Raw genomic sequence first — 20,917 nt, 5'->3', positions numbered from 1 at the left:
ACTCACCAGTAGTCATCTCCAGCCATACATTTCTCATAAACAGGACCATCCAGTTCTTTAGCATCTGGGAATATAGTCTCATGGTGGATGATGATGGTCTTGATAATTTCATTCACATGAGCCTGGCAAGACACTTGATCCTGGATTTCTGGGACAGGCATCAACGTTGGGCCAAAGCAAATGGCCAAGTTGTAAGGGTCCATCATGTTCTCATCGCTGTACTGTGAAAGACTAGGAAAGGAAACAAAGAAGTTGTACAAGAACCAGGGGAGAAAGAAAATAAGTGCTCAGTAATTATTGTGAAACATGGATCCAAAATATGTTATCTGACATTTAGTCTTACAACAAACTGATATTCCGTTCCATTTACAATTGACACCAGGCCAATGGAGGAAAAATAAACTTAGGACTTCAACTTTGTAGGAACTTCGTTTTATGAAATGTTATTTTCAAGAGAGTTTAATATAATATCCATGATGATGGAGACCCAGAACAAGAAGATGAATTCCATTTGTCAATATTATGGCAGGCTCGCAGTGATAGTCGTAATGTTGAAAGGAGCAATACAATTTCCATAAAGTTGTATGGATGGTTTTCAATTTCAAAAATATCTCCCGTTTCACTATTTTCCCCTGTAAATTTTGAGAAAACCTAGGAGAAAACAAAGCATCTTTTCTTTCTAACTACTGAAAGGAAGCAAATAACTGAAGGCTTTATCATCTGCTTTTAGGTAAGTCTGTCAACACTAGAAGGCAACTTGTGTTATCCAAGACATTCAAGGGCAAGAGAAGGAGAAGAGAATCTTTCAATTAAAAATTCCATTTAAGGAGAGAAAACCTTGTAGATGATTTCTGGTTGTCTCGTGCTAATTTTATACATGCAATGTAATAGATATTTGCAAAATATTTTCACAGGCAACATGGAAAGACCTGACTCTTTATTTGATGTCTCTAATATACATGAGCAAGTTTCTTTCATGGGAGAGTGGGGAGACGTTATCTCTGAAGTATATAGAATGTCAGTCTTGAAAGGAAATGTACAATCCAGGTGAACAGATGACAAGTGAAGGAGAAAAAGGAGACTTAGTGACAGTCACAAAGGAGATAATGAGACACAAAGGAACTGAGATACCCCTCAACATGATCTTTTATCCTTTTTGGTTCAGAAATAAGATATTCTAGAAAGTGGAAAGTGCAGAGCATCATTTCCACAGCTAGCATATGTGCTTCCCTTCTGCCGGGTCTCAGAGATGCAGTCTTATGAAAAGCAGTTACAGCAACGATCACATTACAGATTGCTTTGAAAATGGGAGCATCGGGGAGAAGAGTCAGAGTAAGAATGGTCTAATTGTCAAAAGACATGCTGGAGAAGTGAAGCTGTGGCTTAAGTGGTAGAGTGCAAAACAACAACAAAAAACAACAAAGAAACAAACAAACAAACAAGGCAGAGTGCCAAAGTCTTGAGTTCAAGCCTTGGTACCTGAACAAATAAATAAAAACAGACAGACCAACAAACTAATGATACACTCGAGAAGAATCACACTCTGTTTCCAGGGTTTTATTTTAATCCTGGCCAAAGCTTGATGTAAAATGTTATTTCCAAGGGGGAGAGGGGAAGAGGGAATATGTTATAGGAGTGATTATGATCAAGAAGCATTTTATACATAAACAGATTTGTTGCAGGAAAATTCCTTTGTATAACTAACTGATAGCAATAAAGGGAAAAATTAGTATTTTCAAGTTTTGAGTTTTACACTAGAAAAGAATAGTTAATCTTTTGTTGCCAACTCCTTTTAAGCATCCTGAGCTAAAGGCTGGTCCCTGATCTCTGGATGAAAGCAGATGCCTGGGCGGGGGGGGGGGGGGGGGGGGGCATCTCCGGCAGAACCATGAGAAGCAAAGCCAATTATCTGACTCATGGTGTATTTTCCATTCTCATGATGAGTTAGATTCAGGCCTTGAGAACTTCCTTAATTAACAGATGGTTTCCCTAGTCAGTTGTGGTTCATTTTGCTCAGATATGTCAGAAAAAATTATTTAGAAAGCAAGGAGAGGACCAGCAAGAACTGCTACTGGTTGGGTGGGGAGAAATATGCAGCTAAAAAAATGAAGCAAGACTTCAAAACCAATAGCTTCTATCCTTTGGGAATGTTTTAGGCATCACAGGGTAAGCAGATGAGTCCCAATTTGTTTGGGTCCCTGTCAGCATTTCCCTATTGCCCAATGTTTGGCTCCTGGAGCCATGCACCTGTAGTGGGTTTGATTTCAGGCATAGCCAACAGGTTATAATAAATCTTCATGGCTTTGATAATGCAAAACCTCAAGTGAAACAAGAGTTGAGAAAACAGCATAGGAAGGATATTTTACAAAGGGGAAATCATGCCAGACTGAGGAGAGCATTTCCCCAAGCTTACTCCACAGTTGACTCGTGTTCTTTTATTTCCAACCATTTAACTGAGCTGTTTGTATAACATGAGAACTTGGATATGACTTGGGCAAGATGTTCCTGTATACCAGGAGGTAATATGACTAAAAGGTTGCTTAAATTAAAAGAGTAAAGTTTCTATGAAAAGAATGTGAGGTTTTGTTTTGATTTTATTGGCCGTGTTGTCTCTTTTTTTGTTGTTTTTTTCTTATATTAGTTTTGGGGTTTGAACTCAGGATCTGGATGTTGTCCCTGAGTTTTTTTTTTTTTTTTTCCTCTAGAGTAGTGGTCTACCAGTTGAGTCACACACTACTTTCAACTTTCTGGTGGTTAATTAGAGATAAGAGTCTCATGGTCTTTCCTGCCTAGGCTGGCTTTGAACCATGATCTCAAGCCTCCTGAATATCCAGGATTATAGGCATGAGCTACCAGCAGCTAGCTAATGTGATACCTTATTGATAGTTCTGTGACATGGGTTTAGAAATATTTCCTTCTTGACAAGGTCTCACTTTGGGGGCTATGCAGCCATTCATTTTTTGAATCTTTACATGTTACACCTCCAATTTCACTTCATCTCTATGACATTAAAATGTACAGAAATTTTTCTGCCATGAGCAGGTGTTTTTCATCACGTTGACAAAAGATTTATGACATTAGCTTTGGATGGAAGTTGAAAAAAAGTCACACATTTCACTGGAAAGCATTATTTTTAGTAACATTGGATCTACCTCCCCCCACCCCCCACTTCCCAACCAGTCACAGTTTTTGCATGTGGGACACAGATTTCACATACCAGGTCAGGGCCCTTATCTGGGGGGAAGCAATGTACCTTCAGACTATTGTCACCATCCCTTTCTCTCTGATTCTGCTGCTAAATATTTTATAGGATCCAAGCACACAGGCAGCACACAGGCAGACATTTCGGCAGAGCATGAGGGCACATTAGGGTACTTACTGATTGAGGAACGCGAACAGGTACCTCATCACAATCAGGACTGACCGAGGCAGGGTGAGGAGGAGTTTGTGGATGTGAAGCGCCCTCTCATAGAGATTATCTATTCCTAAAGAGAGCACATTTATCACATGTCTATTTCGTCACAATAATTAAAAAAAAAAGAAAGAATTGAAGAGCCTGTGGGAAGTCAATAAAAGACAGAGGAGTGAAAAGCAACAGAGATATCAAAGAATGACTTAACTATAAGGAAGTCCAAGAGGGAGGCACAGAGTCTCTCGAGTTATGCTAAATATAAATCAATGTCAAACAGCACCGCTGGCACCCCTGGGGCAGAGGCACGTCTATGTGTCCCGAAGGCCTCACTCATGGGAGCAAAAGGAGCCTTTTACCTGGCTGGCTGCTAGGCAGGCTTGCAGCTGGCATACTACACATGCCTTTTCTCTGGTACAATTGACTCATTTACTTTCCAGAGTCCGGTGAGCAGTTCAAAATTTATAGTTGCTTACTGACACTCTGATTAATGTGAATTTCTTGCTGGCAGTTAATTCATGGACCTTCAATTTCATGTTGGATGGAAAGATGGATCTTTTCTTTCCCTCATCAGCATTATCAGGAAAATCAGTACTGTATTTCGTTTTCTTTTAAGCTGGTCTTTGTTCCCACAATTCAGGATCTCATGTAATTAAGTAAAAGTGGCATTCAGCCAATCTTGGTAAAATGCCCAAAACTCCCAAGGCTAATTTATGTTCATTTCCCAGCAAGACAAGGTTCTTCCTATCTGCATAACACTGGGCTGTGACAGTGTTATGAAAATATGTGTGCAGAATTCACCACAAATCTCATGTTAGAAGTGGGTCCTGGCAGCTCATTTCTGTAATTCTGGCTAGTTAGGAGGCTGAGATCTGAGGATTACAGTTCAAAGTCAGTCAGGGCAGAAAAGTCTGTGAAATTTTTATCTTCAATGAACCACACAGAAAGTCAGAAGTGAAGCTGTGGCTCAAGTAGTAGAGAACTAGTTTTAGGAGAAAAAGTTGACAGTGCCCAGGTCCTGAGAACAAGCTTCAGTATTGTCACAAAACAAAATTTGTAAGTTGTTCAGAAAACAACATCTCCAGTGCCAGTTTTCCTGTGGCATTAGTTGTATTCATGTGCCAGAAAATATGAAAATGTATCCCTATATATTAAAAAAGTATTTCTCCTCACCCTCCACCCTGCCACCCGTGTCCTGGGGCTTGAACTTGGCTTGGGTGCTGTCCCTGAGCCTCTTTCTGCTCAAGGCTAGTGCTTTACCATGTGACCCACTGCACCATTTCTGGCTTTTTCTAAGTAGTTTATTGGAGATGAGTCTCATGGACTTTACTACCCAGGCTGGCTTTGAACTGCAATCTTCAGACCTCAGCCTCCTGAGTAGCTAGGATTATAGATGTGAACCATGAGTACTTAGCTGAAGAAAGTCTTTGATACTCACCAAGACAATCTCTTTATTTAACAGGTACATAAATGTTTCTGATTTCTGTAGCCCAAATATGAGCATTCAAGGCAAAGTGACCAGTCCCAGGGAATGTTTAGATGTTAAAGGAGAGTGATCGATGTATGCAAATAAAAGAGAAAAGAGATAACAGGGATATTCTAGTACTTTTGGTTGGACTATATCCTTGCTTTGATAAGGAGTTACCAGTTGTTCTCTTAGGTATGAAAAAAATACTTGGAAATCTTTGTATTAACTGTGAACAGATTAATTGCTGTGAACTAAACTGTTCTGTGAGAGAAACAAATGTGTAAATGTTATGTCCTGTTCTGCTGAATTATCTTGAGGTCAGTAGAGAAATCTTAGCACAGAGAGCTTTACTTATCCAGATACTCAACTGGTTAGAAATAATTTTTAGGAATAACGTAAAGTCAGGGGTAGTGACCGAAGCCTGTAATTCTAGCTACTTGAGGAGATTGGGGATCATCATTTGAGCCTAGTTTGGGGAAAAAAATTGGTTAAGGCTCCATCCTGACTAGTGGTTGAGTGTGGTGGCTTGTATCTATTGTTCTAGTGACACAGGGAAGCATAAAATGGGCCATCAAAGTCCTTATTTTGAAAAGAAAAAATAAAAAGAACCAACCCTGAAGGGGAATGGTGGAGTGACTGATAGGGAACAGTCTGCCTAGTAAATTCAAGGGCCTAATTTAAATCCCAGTACTGTCAGAAAAAAAATTATAGATAGAAAGATAAAAAGAAAAAAATCCTAAAAACAGTTTTATGTGAAATCAAACAGAAATTTAGAATTCATAGAGAAAGCCAAAGTGGACACACCTCTTAACATAATAATACATAGTACCAGGAAAAGAGCTTACTCTTTCTTTCTCTCTTTCTTTCACTTTCCCTCTTTCTTTCTTTCACTTTCCCTCTTTCTTTCTTTCACTTTCCCTCTTTCTTTCTTTCACTTTCCCTCTTTCTTTCTTTCTTTCTTTCTTTCTTTCTTTCTTTCTTTCTTTCTTTCTTTCTTTCCTTCTTTCTTGTGAAACCACCAGATATGAGCAAATAGAAACATATGTAGTGAGAGGCATGTCAGAATATCTGGTATGATCAAATCTCTAAAACAATGTGAATGTCTAAAATTAGGGGATTTGTTCTAGTATGGCTTGTATAATCTTATTTAAAACAGCTTTATTCAAATATGATCCACATACCATACAAGTTGTCTATTTATGTTATATAGTGTATTTGTTTTTAATATACTCAAAGTTATATAATATCACCTCAATCCATTTTAGAATATTTTCATTACCTCAGAAAGAAACCCCAGTGGAGGCTCTGTGTGATGCAAATAGCTTGTGGTTCCAGCTACTCTGGAGAAGAGGTAGGAGGATTATGATCTGAAACCAGCTAGGGCTAAAACAGGACACCTGATTGGCAAAACAAGTAAAAAAGGGACTAGAGGTATAGCTCAAGTATAACAATGAGTGCAAAGCAGAAACAAAGGCCACAGACTATAGGTTTCCATTTGTATGAAATTGCCAGACTGCACAAACCCACAAAGACAGTAAAGAATCAGTGGCTGGGCTGGTGGGACTAGCAGTTATAGCTAAATGGAAAGTGATTGCTCAGGTCTGATAATTGGGTTTCTTTTGGGATAATGAAAATGCTCTAAAATTGATTATGGTAATGGCTGCACAATCCTGTGAGTAGACAAAAACCTTTGAGTTACACACTTCAATGGATAGATTATATAGTATGAGAATCACATCTCATGAAAGCTGCTTTTGAAAGCATAGGTATTATACACAGATACTAAAATGGTAATATTATCTCTGGATAAAGGATGATTTATTCTTTATTGTATAATTTCTGCATTGATCACATATGAATTGTATAATAGTACAATATTTTTTAAAAGCATTGCTTATTTGATGATTTTAGGAAACTGAATTTTCTAGAGTATAATAGGGGTATTAAGGTTGTGTTATATACTAATATATAACTTAATAGGTTTTATAGTTTATGTGTTTGCATGCACACATACATGTGACAATATCAGGACTTGAACTCAGGGTTTTGTGCTCTTCCTTAGCTCCTTCACTCAAGCCTGGAACACTATACCCCTTGAGCCAGACCCCCACTCTGTTTTGCTGATTAATTGGAAGTAAGAGTCTTACATACTTTCTTCCTGGACTGAACCTTGATCTTCAGATCTCAGCCTCCTGAGCAGCGAGGATTATAGGCATGAACCCCTGGGTCTGATATTGTTTTGTGATAAGAAACATAATAGGAAAGAAGGAAGCATCTCTCATTTTCCAGAGATACACACTCAGATAGTTGATATGCTATCACAGAGGTCCTGCTAGTGCCTCAAGTTTTGTGAAAGCTGGTGAACTCTGTTGGAGTTAGTTCTATTTTATACTTTCCTTTTGAAGATGTGTAAAATGTTCGATAATATAAAACTTCAAAGAAATAGATGACATGTTATAATCTATTTAGCTCCAAAAAGTGCTGGGGTGAGGAGACCTGACCTAAGTGACAGAGTGCCTGCTTAGCAAGTGGGGGTCCCTGAGTTCAAACACTAGTACTACCAAAAAATAAATAAATAACTAAAATGTATTCTGTACACATGAATATAAAAAAAAATCCTAGAAGGAAATGTAGCAAAGTTTGAGCATATCACTGGTTCTCTTTAGAGTAGCATTATGGAGAGTAGTATTTGCCCTACATGTTTCTGTGGAGGTTTCAAGTACACTGCCATAGCTAACTGGAGAACACTGTTGGTTCTGTAATAGTAAAAAAAAAAAAAAAAAAAAAAAAAAAAAACAGACACACACACACACATTTTTTTCATGTCCAAGTAGTCACCTACATAAGAACACATTATCCAGAATGAAGTGCAAATGTTTCATCTGGGCTCGGAGCTCTAAGGAAGCCAGGAAAAACTATGAATTACTTGAGTAATGACTTGGATGAGTGCCCCAGGATTCCGGAGCCCTGCTCCACAGACGGGTGTGCTGGAAGCGGCCCAGACTCTGTGGCTATGACCTGGAACACTCACAAAACCATTCAGAAAGTCAATGGTTTCAAAAGTGAAAAGCAAAAACCAAAACAACCTTTGGGTGCAAAACTGAGAAACTATGAAATTTATCATTTCCAGTTTACATTGCATTTGATTTTTAGGATGCCTTTTTTTAGATAAGTAATTTCTTTTTTCTTTTATTTGTGGGTCATAGGGCTTGGACTCTGGGCCTGGGTGCTGTCCCTGAGCTCTTCAGCTCAAGGCTACTGACCTACCCTAGAGCCAAGCCCCACTTCCTGTTTTCTAGAGGTTAACTGGAGATAAGAGTCTCAAGTCCTTTTGTGCCCGGGCTGGCTTTGAACCTTGATCCTCAGATCTCAGGCTCTTGAGTAGCTAAGATTACAGGCATGAGCCACTGTGCTCAGTTTAGATAAGTAATTTCTTTTTGTGTATGCTAGTACTGAGGCTTGCACCTGGAGACTCAAGCTTGATTGGTTGTTTTGCTCATGGCCCAGTGCTCTACTACTTGAGCCATACTTCCAGTTCTGACTTTTTGCTAACTAGCTCAAGATAATAATCTCACATATAGATTATTTCCTTTATTCTTCATAAAGACTATGCAGTTATTTAACAAGAATATGAAATATTTGTCTCCTTGCAAGTTCACAAAACTGGTAAAGCTAGATTTGGACCTAGATCTTATTGCACATGTGGTCTCAGTTATGAATAACCACAGTGAAACAGTATTGTAGACATAAAAGTGGAAAACAATTCTACAATGTTAACTTACAACACAGCCTCACACCTTTTGTCCAACCTGGTACAACTAAACATTAAGAGTGGGCAAGATCTATGTACACTGACAAGTATTTGCTATTGTTCCTGACATATCTTTCTTGTTAGACACCAGAGAAATCTGTCAATACGGCTAAAGAATTCCTGCTAATTGCAGACACTGCATCGAGTACACTCTGCACTGAATATTTTTGGGGGTATTTTGACTTTTGTTAAAGCGTAATGTTCTCACATCGTTATGACGTGGGGGCTAATGTTGTGCCTGGTTTATGGTCAGAAAACTGAGGGTTCAAGCTTAAGAAAGAAACTTGTGTATGGCCACACAGTTGGTAAGTAAGTGGTAGGCTATGATTCAAAACAAAGATGTTTGGAGTCCAGACTGTGAATGCTGGATCTCAGTAGTTTCTCTCATGGAAGGTGAGAGAGAATCAAGACATTATAATGTGGGACAAAAGGAAAATTATATGTATATTTAGTAGAATATTAGTCAAGGGTCTAGGTGATGACTTCCTTTTAGTGTTGTGGGGAGGATGGTCTACTGGAAGGAGGTTAGTTCAGCAAAGCAGATATGCATTATCTAGCAGGAAGAACACAGGAAACAGCCTGGGTGAAGGCAAGGAGGGAAGGGCCTCCCTCCCTCCCTTCTTTCCTCCTCCCCTACCTTCCTTTATTTTTCAGTTATTGGGACAGAATCTCACTACGCAGTCAGGCTAGCCTTGAACTGGCTATGTAGCTCAGCGTTCCTTCAACTTGTGATCCTTCTGTCTCCATCTCCATTGTGCTGGGCTTATAGACATGTACAAACACATCTGGCTCTAAAGCTTATAAAAGCTTGGCAGATAAAGTCAGATTTAGACTCCTGAGAATTTATAGCATTCTTAGAGGCACAGACATAATTAATACCTAAAAGTCTTGATGACTTTCTTGTCCAGGTATTGAATTGACTTTCTTACTTTATTAGCTTATTTGTCTGAATACTCTTTAAAGTCATTTTAAAAATTAGACTTGTGAATTCTTTGGCAAGCATTTCCACCATTTGAGTGTCTTTGGATTCCATTATTGAGCTGGGATTTTTTTTTTTTTTTGCCATACTCCCCAGTTGTTCTTGTTGTTTTCCCTTCCCCTTCCCCTTTTCTTTTTCTTTAGCTTAGATTCAGGTCTTTGTTTTTGTTTTTTTTTTGCTCAGGTTTTCTTGCTCATGGTTGGTGCTCTACCATTTAAGCCATGCCTTTAGTCTGACATCTTGTTGATTAATTGGAAATGGAGCTTCTCTGACCTTTTTTTCCCTGGCTGGCTTCAAACCTTCATCCTCCAGGCCCCTTAAACTGTGAGTAGCTAGGATTACATGTACAAACATGCAGGTGTCCAGCTTTGGTTAGCATCATGCTTTATTCCCAGGCTGGCCTGGACTTTGATTTTCCTCAATGTGCCTCTTAGTGGCACTGTGATGGCACATTTATGCCACTGTGCCCCAGTCACTGTACTTCCCCTGGAGCTGTGATAATAGACATGCAGCATTATTCGCAGTCATTAATTGAGAATGCAGTCTTGTGAACTCCCCCACCTCCCCTGGCTGGCCTGGAACTGCAGTCTTTTAGTCTTTGCCTCCTAAGTAGCTAGGATTACAGTTTGAGCCACTGAGAGTGGCTTATCTTAAACTTCTTTTCTACAATACCTTCATTATTTTCACTTTCCTTGGAGTAGTTTCAAAAGCTCCCACTGAAGAAAATAATCATAATTTACCTTGTTGAAAATTACCAGTTCTGTTACATATACAGTCCCAGAGCAACTTTGTCTATGAGCTTGGGATACCAATGATAGATTACTACCTGGTATTCTTGAACTGTAGTAATACCTTATCTCATCTCGTTCTATTTATTGAGGAACTATTCAAAGATAGGTAATTTTTCCCACTCCCCAAATTGGTGGAAAAATCCAAGAACCAAAAGCAGCCGAAATGGTTCCATTTCCATGCTTACAACTTCCTTCTCTCCCTCCAGGAGCCAGAACCCACTTTTCTCCTTTATTCTAGCAACGAAATGGCCAGTTCCTGGTTCTGTGGAACTTGGGATGGGCAGTAGGAAAGCCCACTCAGCTAAGGGTGAGGCCACAGCTGGGAATATGACTCATGAGAGACCAAGAAAGGAAAGGAAAGGAATGGCTTTAGAAAGCTGGTGATCCCGGGATTACAGGAGGTCTGCAGGGGAAGGTGGATTGGGAAATAATTCTTGGTGAGTGAAATGATTCTATGAGAGTGAGATAATTCTTTTGGAAAAGACTTGTGCACTTACTGATACAAGAAATCAGATCATTAAATCTTTCCTTAGGAAAGAGGGGATTTTCCAGCCCACGGAAATAGAGCTTCAGAACACCAGCCACTGAATTAATGTCGTGGTTACTCTGATCATCAGACAAAGGGTTTTCACCTAGAAAGAAAAAAATTCATCTCATTCACAGTCCTTTTTTTTCTTCTCTCACCAAGAACATTTCTGTACACACATGTGCACACAACATTGCTATATATACAAGGATCTTTTAATTATGCTTTATGAGAGATTATATGGTACTAAAATTAAAATAATTGGTTGAGATATGCTACCCCATGATTAACCCAAAAATAGCGGACTAAAACAAAGTTTTTAAAAAAAATCCTGTGCTGCCAAACACTCCCTTACAAGTTACCCAAATCTTAAAATAAAATATTGTGGTATTTTTATAATTTTACCCAACATTCTTTAAAGCTAAATTCAGTAATCTTGGTTAGACATCAATTCTGAGACTACATTCTGGGTTTGTTTGAAAGTTGGAAAAAGTATCAGGTGGAGGTCTTTCTGGCTATGGTCAGCAAATTTTATCAGAAAAATCAAATAGTAGCTGAGAATACCTCAAATTAAATAAACCAATAGTTTGCAAAGTGTCACAATGGTGTTTTTCAGTACATGTAAAAGTCGCCAAGGACAGGAAGGGATTCTGAATTCAGGCAAAGTAATTGGAACGTGTACCCTTAAGACTACGTAGGAGTTTGCATGGAAAATAAGTTGATTAAAAAACCCCATACAAAAAGAAAATTACAGTTTTTATTATGATAAACAATTTTGAGATGTTAGGTAACTGACATGGCTAATCTCACTGAGAATAAAACAGAGATAAAAATCCTTAAGAAGGTTAATACAACGTCCAGTCTTAAAATCAAATTTCATTACTTTTTTTTGGTGACAGTCCTGTGGCTTGAACTCAAACTGGGCACTGTCCCTTAGCTTTCTTGCTCAATGCTAGTGCTCTACTACTTGAGCCACAGCTTTACTTTTGGGGTTTTGGTAGTTAATTGGAGATAAGATTTTCCTCCCTGGGCTGGCTTTGAACTTGATCCTCAGATCTCAGCCTCTTATACAGTTAGGACTACAGGCATGAGCCACTAGCACCTGGATAAACTATACTCTTTTCACAGGTATACTCTGTTGCTTTCAAAAGTTCACAGCCGGGATTTGGCCTAATGGTAGAGTGCTTGCCTACCATGCATGAAGACCTGGGTTTCATTCTTTGGTACCACATACATAGAAAAAAGCCAGAAGCAGTGTTGTGGCTCAAGTGGTAGAGCTCTAGCCTTGAGAAAGTCCAAGGACAGTGCTCAGGCCCTGAGCTCAAGCCCAGGACTGGCAAAAAAAGATAAGCAGGGGGAGGGTGGGAGGGAAATGGGACCATGTCATAAGAAAGGGTATCAATGTTTGTGAAGTTATGCACCTTCTATCTGGTGAATATAATGTAACCCTTCTATTAATCACAATAAAAAAAAGTTCACAAAAAGTGTTCATTGTTTCTACAACAGGGGTTTGAACTCAGGTTTTCAAGTTCTTGTGCTCAACTTTTTCACTTGTAGCTAGTGCTCTACCATATTAGCACATCCCCAGTTCTGGCTTTGTGCTGATTAATTGGAGATAAAGAGTCCAGAGAATTTGTCTATGCCTTCTTCACTACCTCTCCCCGCCAGGCAAGGGGTAATTTATTTTCAGGATCTCTGTCCCCATTTCTCAAGGCAGGAAATCCCTAAATGTGGACTTGCTAATAATATTATTATATTTCCTCATTATGATAAAAACTTTCCCTAAACAAATCACAAACAAGTTAAAAATTGAGAAAACTTTCAAAAAATAAAGATAGCAGAGTGTTGGTAGTATAGAGTGTTGGCGAGTATAGATCCACATTCCCATCTGTCCTCCTGAAAGGGACTAGAGTCAGAGACACCCTTAGTTGCTGCTCTGCTCTACATATCATTTTGGACAGGGAATTTAGAATAGGATTAAAACAATGTGGTCTCCGTGTTTTACAAAGAAGGATTCAAACTAAAGGCTCTATACCAAATCTGGGCCAGATGGATAGAAAGAAAGAGAGGAGTGGGAGAGGACAGAGGGAGAGAGGAAAGGGGGGGAGGGGTAGGTTCTTCTCCTTGCCACAATCATTCTGCATCTACGCTTTGATCAAGAAGTAGGAGAAGGCACAGGTGTATTGAGAAGTAGATACAATAGACCACTAAAAGTGGAGAGCATTAATAATGAACAGCAAGCAATAAAGGGTTAGTGTTTTCACAGATTATAATCTCATAATTTTGTGGATGAAGATATGGGTTACAGGAGTGATCCAAATTCTGTGGCTAGTAAATCAAAGTCTGATTTGATTCTAAGGTGTGGTATTGCTAACTGTAATGTGTTAATTAATAGTACTGTAGAATTTATATGACCGCCAATATGAACATGAGGTATTAACTAATGTCACAGAAAAGGAGCTTGGGATGGTAACAAGAAGGAAAGAGTTCCTGACAAAGGAAACACCACCATCGATATATGTCATCCTAAAGTAGGATGGGAGTGTGTGTTTTTCTACTTAAAGCTTATGATTTGGGCCTCATTTCTCAGCTGTTCTGAATACATTCTTATCTCAGCATCCTCAATGAAGTAAAAGCAAAGATTTAGGGTTTTACAGAATGAGTATGCTAGCAGAAAATGATAATATTTTAACATGTTTTGTTCATAGGTAGACACACCAAATTACCTCTCTCAAATGAATTTTTAATATCGTTGACTTCCACCTGGGAACCAGATACTCTGAAAATCCCCTGGTGCTGAAGACCTAAAAGAAATAACAGGGGAAAAGTGTGAGCAACCCCGTCATATTATTTTTGTGATTACAAGTTTTATTAGCATACATTAGTTCCAACACTTTCATGCTTGCAGATGATACCCATCAACCTCACTTCCTTCTCTCCTTAACAGAATCTCATTGTTGTACTTGTATATAAAGTACTGCAATTAAATTTTCCCTCATTGGCCCTCTTTATTTACTGTCCCCTGCTGACACTTGCCTTCAGTAGATCCAGTTTAACCTCCTATCATCCATTTTTAAAAGCGTATGTATTGATTATATTGAAGATGAAAACTTACTAAATTCTTTGTCTTTTTTTGCAATAGTTAAATGTTAAATAATGAAGATATATTTATATAACACTCTTGGTGAATTTGTGTGTGTGTGTGTGTGTGTGTGTGTGTGTCTGTGTGTGTGTGTGTGTGTGCGCGCTTGCTAGTCCTGGGGATTGAACTCAGGGCCTGGGTGCTGTTTCCGAGCTTTCATGCTCAAGACCAGTGCTCTACCACTTCAGTTACAACTTTCCTTTGGAGATAAGAGTCTCATAGACTTCCCAGCCTGGGCTGGCTTTGAATGGTGATCTTGAGATCTCAGCCTCCTGAATTGCTAGCCACAGCAATGGGTGTGATGAATATTTTATAGAAGAATTCTATAGCTGATGGCTTACCATAGAGATTAATAAACCGAATACAGCTTTCCACAATGAGGGGTATAATCTGTCCTGAATCCTGAGGAAAGAGGTGGAAATCAGTTAAATTCCAAGGAGAGCTGTGAAATACTTACAGTAACAGAGGCACTTAGTTCAGTAGTGATTACAATGTTTTTCGCTCTTTTAGATAATTATTTTGAAATCAACTTCCCAAATCCAAAATCTTCTACAAGGCCAAAAAATGATCACACAATTTATAGTTAAACAAAGATATAGTTTAGTTCTGGAGCAAACCAAATTAAATATATTTCACACAAGGAAGCAATGCTGTTTTGACTTACCCTGCGCCCAGTGATGTTAAAATCTCTTCTCTCCCCTGTCCCTTTTTTCTTTGGTCCCCTCCTCCCTCCCCACTTCCTCTTTTTTTGTTTCAAGACTTGAACTCAGTGTCTGCACATTGTCCAAGAACTTCTTTGCTCAAGGCTGACCCTTTACCACTTAAGCTATAGCTTCACTTCCAGCTTTTTGGTAGTTAATTGGAGATGAGTCTCATAGACTTTCCCTTCTGGGTTGATTTTGAACTATGATCCCCAGATCTCAGCCTCTTGAGTAGCTAGGATTACAGGCCTCAGCCACTGGCTCCTGGCTCAAAATCTTTTACTTAATATTTAGGTAACCAAACAACAATACCTCAATCTTTGATATAAAAATAACATTTATGAATTATAGCCATAATACGTTAGGACTGAGAAGTCATTTAAGACAACCTTCCAGCAGTCTTGGGATCCTCCAACCACAGCCTGAGAGGTGTGACATCATGTAATGGTTATAGATGTGTGACATGAGAATTGCTTCAAAGGTAATGAAAACGTGTCATATATTTACTTGGTTTGTACCAGATTGTTCATGCTTCGAGGACTGAGAAAGAATCACTCAGATATGCATCCTATTATAATTCATTTTCTTAGGCAAGAAGATTTTTTTTTGGCCTTCTTTCTCCACATCGTTTAAAATAGTGACTGCTCTTTACAGAACCAATGTAAATTGTGGGAATGCTTTAAACACATGTCTAGGATGACAGATGAAGTTGCTGCTGCAGCCAGTTTAATAATATGAATGCCATGCATTACACTGAGGTAAAGGGAGTTACTGCGAATTGAGTTGTTTTTCATGTGCTTTTAAGACTCTTATCTTTCAGGAATTAGATCTTTGAAGGGAACATGAGATTCAAAATGATTAGGCTAACATCAGTTATATATTCATGATGAATTTTATTTTGAAACACAAGAACTTGTTTGTCTTAATATATTAGGACATCCAGAATCCACTAACCTTTCCAATTAAGCTCTACAGGAAAGGCTGGGAATAAGGCAGTTGAATAATTTGTTTTTTCTATTTCTATAGTAGGTAACCACTTCTTAAGAAATATTTTCAGTTTTAAAACAATATATAAACCAGCCCATGGTTCTGTTACTTCTGAAGTCTATATTGTTTCTCTAATTAGTCAATTTAGGAACATACATTTTCTTAATTCCTTAAAGATGAGCCATAAGAGTAAAAAAAACAAACAAACACATTTTGGTATGAAATAGTTCACTTACAAACAGTTACATTAAAGTTTACTGAATGTGTGGAGGAATCTTCTTTAAGACACAAGAATGTTCAGTAATTATTATATGAAAAAATTCATGTAACACTGAAATTTAAAGAGTGACAAGTACTTAAATGTAGCTGGTGAAAGGAGAAGATTAGTTTATGCCTTGATTTTGCTTAGTATTAAAACAAAAACAAAGAATGAAAGATTTATTAAAAGAAAAATGTTTGCATGAAGAAATTCCTAAAAAGTTTAAGCTTTCATACTATTTACATTTTTTTGTCTTTATGTTCACTCACATGAGTGTTTATCTTTTAGCTGTGATTGGTGTTCCAGATATAAATGTAATGAATGTGTGTATGTGTCTGTGTATGTGCGTGCATGTATATGTATGTGTTTTAATTTAATTTCATGGATGCCAGGTGCTTGGATAGACAATATTTTACCGGGAGTGAAACAATGGGCTCCAGCTGCCATTCAAACAAATCTCAGTTCCCCTAAAGAAAATTGTGATATGCAATTACAGGCTCACAGTGGCAGAAGGCAGATTTCAAAAGCCCTTTGGAGATGCAGAGACAGTGAGAGATGTCTGCACTTCCCGTGTGTTACTGCTGCTATAAACATTCTCCTTGCCATCTAGGATGGGGAAGAATGCAGGGGAGTGGGCTGCTCTAACTGTTCTTAAAGATGATCTTTAAAAATAAACATGCTCTTCTTCAGCAGCCATTCTCAAACTTCGTGAGCAAATAGAATGGGATCATTTCTGTGCCTTCTTGTATTTGCTTTCTTTCCAAGCCATTGGCTGCATTTCTCTTTGCTTTTGTTTATTGTTTTCCTTTCTTTTTTCCTCTTCCTTATCCTCCCTGCTTCTCGGCTCTTCCTGTCTTTCCTTTCCCCTTCCCCCTCTTCCTTCTTCTCCTCTCCTATCTCCATCTCTTCTTCTCTCCACTCCCTCCCCACCCCCAACTCATTTGCCCCTGCTTATAATAGGCCAGGAATTGGAAACTAGGTAATCAAATTTGACAATAATTTTACATTGAATTAGAGCCAACAAAGCTCTTCTGTTTTAAAGCTCAAGGCAATGGATGTGTGATCACCATGTAGACTGCTCACTTAATTCCAGGGGTAAGGCTCATTTTTAAGGCTGGTAAAGGTTTCTGATCTCTCATCCTCATTATTCATGTATGTAGGTATGCATATGTGCTTGTGTATTTTGTATTTTATGTGTGTTTGTCAATCTGTTCCTATACATGTATATATATATATATATGTGTGTGTGTGTGTGTGGATTTTAAAAATAATTAGGGTGAGTGTTCAATAAATGCACCTATCTTTAAAAGAGTTGGGATGTCTATAACACATCAATGAAGGTTTCACACGTAAATTTAGTCTTTTTAAAAACACTGTAGCTGCTACATTAAATAACTGTGAAGGAGAAAGAAAGCACCTTTCCTTTGTGTTTAATTTACATCAGATGCCAAAATCCAGTACTAACTATGCACTTGATGTTTAACACTGATGATCCATAACCAAAGCTACTAACTAAAAGTTCCTATCTTTTCCCAAAATCTGTCATGTAACAGCCGAGTTTAATCTATCTACATTCACTAGAGAGGACTATTTCCCTGAAGTCAGTGTCTGATTCCTATGGATCTTTTCTAAGTAAAGCCTATTATATAAGCCTGTCTGATTCCAACTGCAAACGCTTTTCTTTTAAAGATGTTAGACACAATTGAATCAAAGCCAGGCACAAGAATGAGCAGAAGAAGAGGCCAGCCATGCGCTCACTTCCCTTCTGAGTGATACCTGATGTCTTGCGTGCGAGTTCCTTCGTCCCCGGCTAGAAGCATTATCAGAAATACAGGATGAAAAAGAAGACAGACAGTAAACACAGCAGAGATAAGATAAAGGCTACAGGGCCTTACAATTTATCCAATATAATGAATTCCTCAAGTCAAGGGAAATCAAGACTTGCTATGCTTCTGAGTGAGTCTAATGAATGGATTTAACAGTGTATATTTTGTGTTATCGCATTTGCACAAGCAAACCCCAAATCTTTTATCTCTTCTTCTTTTTTTTTTTTTATAGATTATGGCTTTAAAAAAATAAAAGAAGAAGGATTTTTCTTATGCCCACACCATAACATACATCTTCATCTGTTTCCTCTTTTGAAGACACTCAACCCAAATATTCTTTCTTCTCTGACTTCAGGAAATATTATATTGATTATCTGGGAAAGCAAAGCGCCCCAGGACAGACTTGGACAATAATGGCCTGCCTCCTTTTATGAGAGGCTAAGGCCATTATAGTGAGAAGTGTAGAGGTCAACCACCTAGGTGGCTGGTGCCAGTACCTTGATGAATGTTGCCAAATCCCCATTAAACAACTTAGCATTATATTGTGAGCGGGGTCTGGACTTCCTGTGTTTCTGGGGCTTAGGGGGAACATTTGGAGGCCTAAGGGAAGGGAATATAATTACTGAGCATGGTAGAAATCAAACAATAAATGAAACACACATAGGTCACATCAAGATGACAAAAATCTGGGGTCTTGTGTTCAATACCAATTAAGTCTCCATGGGAGAATAGAACCCCACCTCTCCTCATATATTAATTTTTACTTATATTTTACAACCCATACAAGCTGCTTATTTCGACTGCTGTTGTCTTCGATGTTGCAGCTGTTGTCTTCTATGTTGTAGCTGGCACTTGTTTGTTGGCTAGCTTGTTTGAAAGTGATTAAGTATTACCAACTGCAAATGTGAGCCAGCTGGCCCAATGTCAAAGGCAGGGTTCTTGTTATTGGATTTATAAGTCACACAGTTAAGACACAATTAGTAAAAACAGAAACAAAAACAAAACTGGGGCTTTATCAGATCCTCAAATGGGAAGCTAAATAGTATGTTTTAATTATAATTCTTTAGTGTAAGTAACATCAGCTCCATCTCGTAGCCCTTAGGTATTAGTGTGCTTTCATTTTTAAGCAAAAGTAACCACTGGTGGGTCACAAATGGGGCAAAAAATAGTATCTAGAGTAAATGGTCTTTCTGATTAGACAGCATGGTCTCTGGTGAAATATTCCTGTACAGAAAACTATGCTGCTGCCTACATACTTGGGTGTTAGAATGCTCTCATTTATGCTGTTCTGGACAGTTTCCATGGCCAATCTGTTTGCTTTGGGGATAAGCCAGTCTCTCTGACCTATGCAACACCTCATGCAGGAAACCCTGCATCATCTTGCATTATAGTTGAAGTCTGTGTCCCTTACCAGAAGGAGGGCTGGGATGGCTAGACTCAGCTTTCTACATCTGTACTAGGGGAATTCATGGAAGGGGAGCCTGAGACCTGTCTCCAGATGTTCCACTTTAAACTCCTGAACTGTAAGGCCCAAAGGAGAATGCACACCACATGTGGAAATTAAGGAAAGCCTTTTGTTAAGCTGTAAGACTCTCTAGCAAGAAAAAAAAAATAATACTCCCGTGCTCATTTTGATCAAGTTCCTGAAGCCCTGGTTTGGGGCTAATAGAAAGATGTCTTTGGGAACTTGTATCAAAGTCCTGAAAATTTCCTGTATCAAAGGTTGTAAAGTGTGAGGTGAATATAAAGAAACTACAGTTTCGAGAGGGATTTGGGATTTCAATGCGCTGCTGGGAATATTTATTAAACTTGCTTTCGTGGTGGATCTGGGTGTGAGTTTGTGTCCCCTGGTGTTCTGCTTGTCATGGAAATTGTCTTCCATGTTCATTCAGAAAATTTTTGAAGTATTTAAATACGCTGTCAGTATGAAAAGATAGAGCACCTTACCTTGTAGTCATATATTCAGCTCTATGACCTGCAAGAGGAAAAAAAATGAAAGTAAATTGAATGGAATTGAGGGATGTTTTTGGAATGCTTTTGTATCACTATTTTCACTCATTCATTTATTTGCTTGTTTGTTTTTGTGTGGGTAATGGAACTTTAACTCAGGGCTCTAGTGCTATTCTTTAGTGATATCCTTTAGCGTCTCCTACTCAAAGAAGGCTCTCTACCACTTGAGCCAGACCTTTACTTCTGGCTTTTGTGTGTGTGGGTGTGTGGTTAATTGCAGATAAAAGTTCCATTGACTGTTCCTTCTTTTTGTTGGTCATGGGGCTTGAACTCTGGGTCTGGGCATTGTCCCTGAGCTCTTCAGCTCTAGGCTTGGTACTCTCCCACTTGATTTCACCGCAACACTTCTGGTTTGTTGGTTGTTAATTGGAGATAAGAGTCTCACAGACATTTTGTGCCTGGGCTGGCTTTGAACCATGATCCTCAGATCCCAGCCTCCAGAGTAGCTAGGATTACAGGTGTGAGTCATTGGCGCCAAGTCTCCAATTGACCTTTCTGCCTAGGCTAACTTCAGTGATGTTTGGATCTTCAGCCCTCTTTGCAGCCAAAATTACAGATGAAAGCCTTTGGCTTTGCCTCTTATTATAAGATGCTGAGTTTATAATAACTTACACAATCCATAATGGAAAAGATGAGAAAAGCAGATAATGTCAGACCAGCAATGCAAAGTTAATATTTCATAAAATCTATGCATAAATTTAATATGCTCTATAGATTAGAGAAATATGTTTCATTTGGTAGTTCAAAGTAGGGTTCATTTATTTTTTCAGGCTAATAAGTAATAATTTCTTGGTCATAACTGTTAAGTTCAAATCCAAACTATAATGTTATTTGCTCTGCTTTTTTATTAAAGAATTTATTAACATTGATTTTTACATCATATTTCTAATGACATGTTTAACAAATGAGTGTTCAAGAAGGGAATCTATATACAATCGCTGGCACTTAGTTTTTAGAACATAATCAAAATTAGGCTAAGGGTTAGTATATCACAGATACATATTAATT

At 38.4% G+C, this 20,917-nt stretch overlaps 1 protein-coding gene across 2 annotated transcripts in view; it reads right to left on the bottom strand.

Moving 5' to 3' along the window:
• The window catches only part of Srgap1 (SLIT-ROBO Rho GTPase activating protein 1), a 229,074-nt gene that overhangs the window by 16,946 nt on the left and 191,211 nt on the right, over nt 1-20,917 (bottom strand). The window contains exons 11-17 of one of the 2 annotated variants that reach the window (XM_090327941.1): nt 19,847-19,874; nt 18,397-18,499; nt 14,468-14,528; nt 13,711-13,788; nt 10,956-11,090; nt 3,380-3,485; nt 7-231 (exon numbers count right to left, since the gene is read on the bottom strand). In XM_090327941.1, coding sequence (XP_090184067.1) covers nt 7-231; nt 3,380-3,485; nt 10,956-11,090; nt 13,711-13,788; nt 14,468-14,528; nt 18,397-18,499; nt 19,847-19,874 — 736 coding nt within the window. Of the gene's footprint in view, nt 1-6; nt 232-3,379; nt 3,486-10,955; nt 11,091-13,710; nt 13,789-14,467; nt 14,529-17,849; nt 17,884-18,396; nt 18,500-19,846; nt 19,875-20,917 lie in introns of both variants that reach the window. The other variant, XM_090327937.1, reaches the window with a different exon arrangement.

Source organism: Megascapheus bottae, chromosome 2 (genome assembly GCF_031878675.1).
Source record: "Megascapheus bottae isolate mThoBot1 chromosome 2, mThoBot2.hap1, whole genome shotgun sequence".
NCBI classification, from domain to species: domain Eukaryota; kingdom Metazoa; phylum Chordata; class Mammalia; order Rodentia; family Geomyidae; genus Megascapheus; species Megascapheus bottae.
The sequence above is the reverse complement of the archived record's forward strand: the minus strand, read 5'-3'. Positions and strand labels throughout refer to the sequence as shown.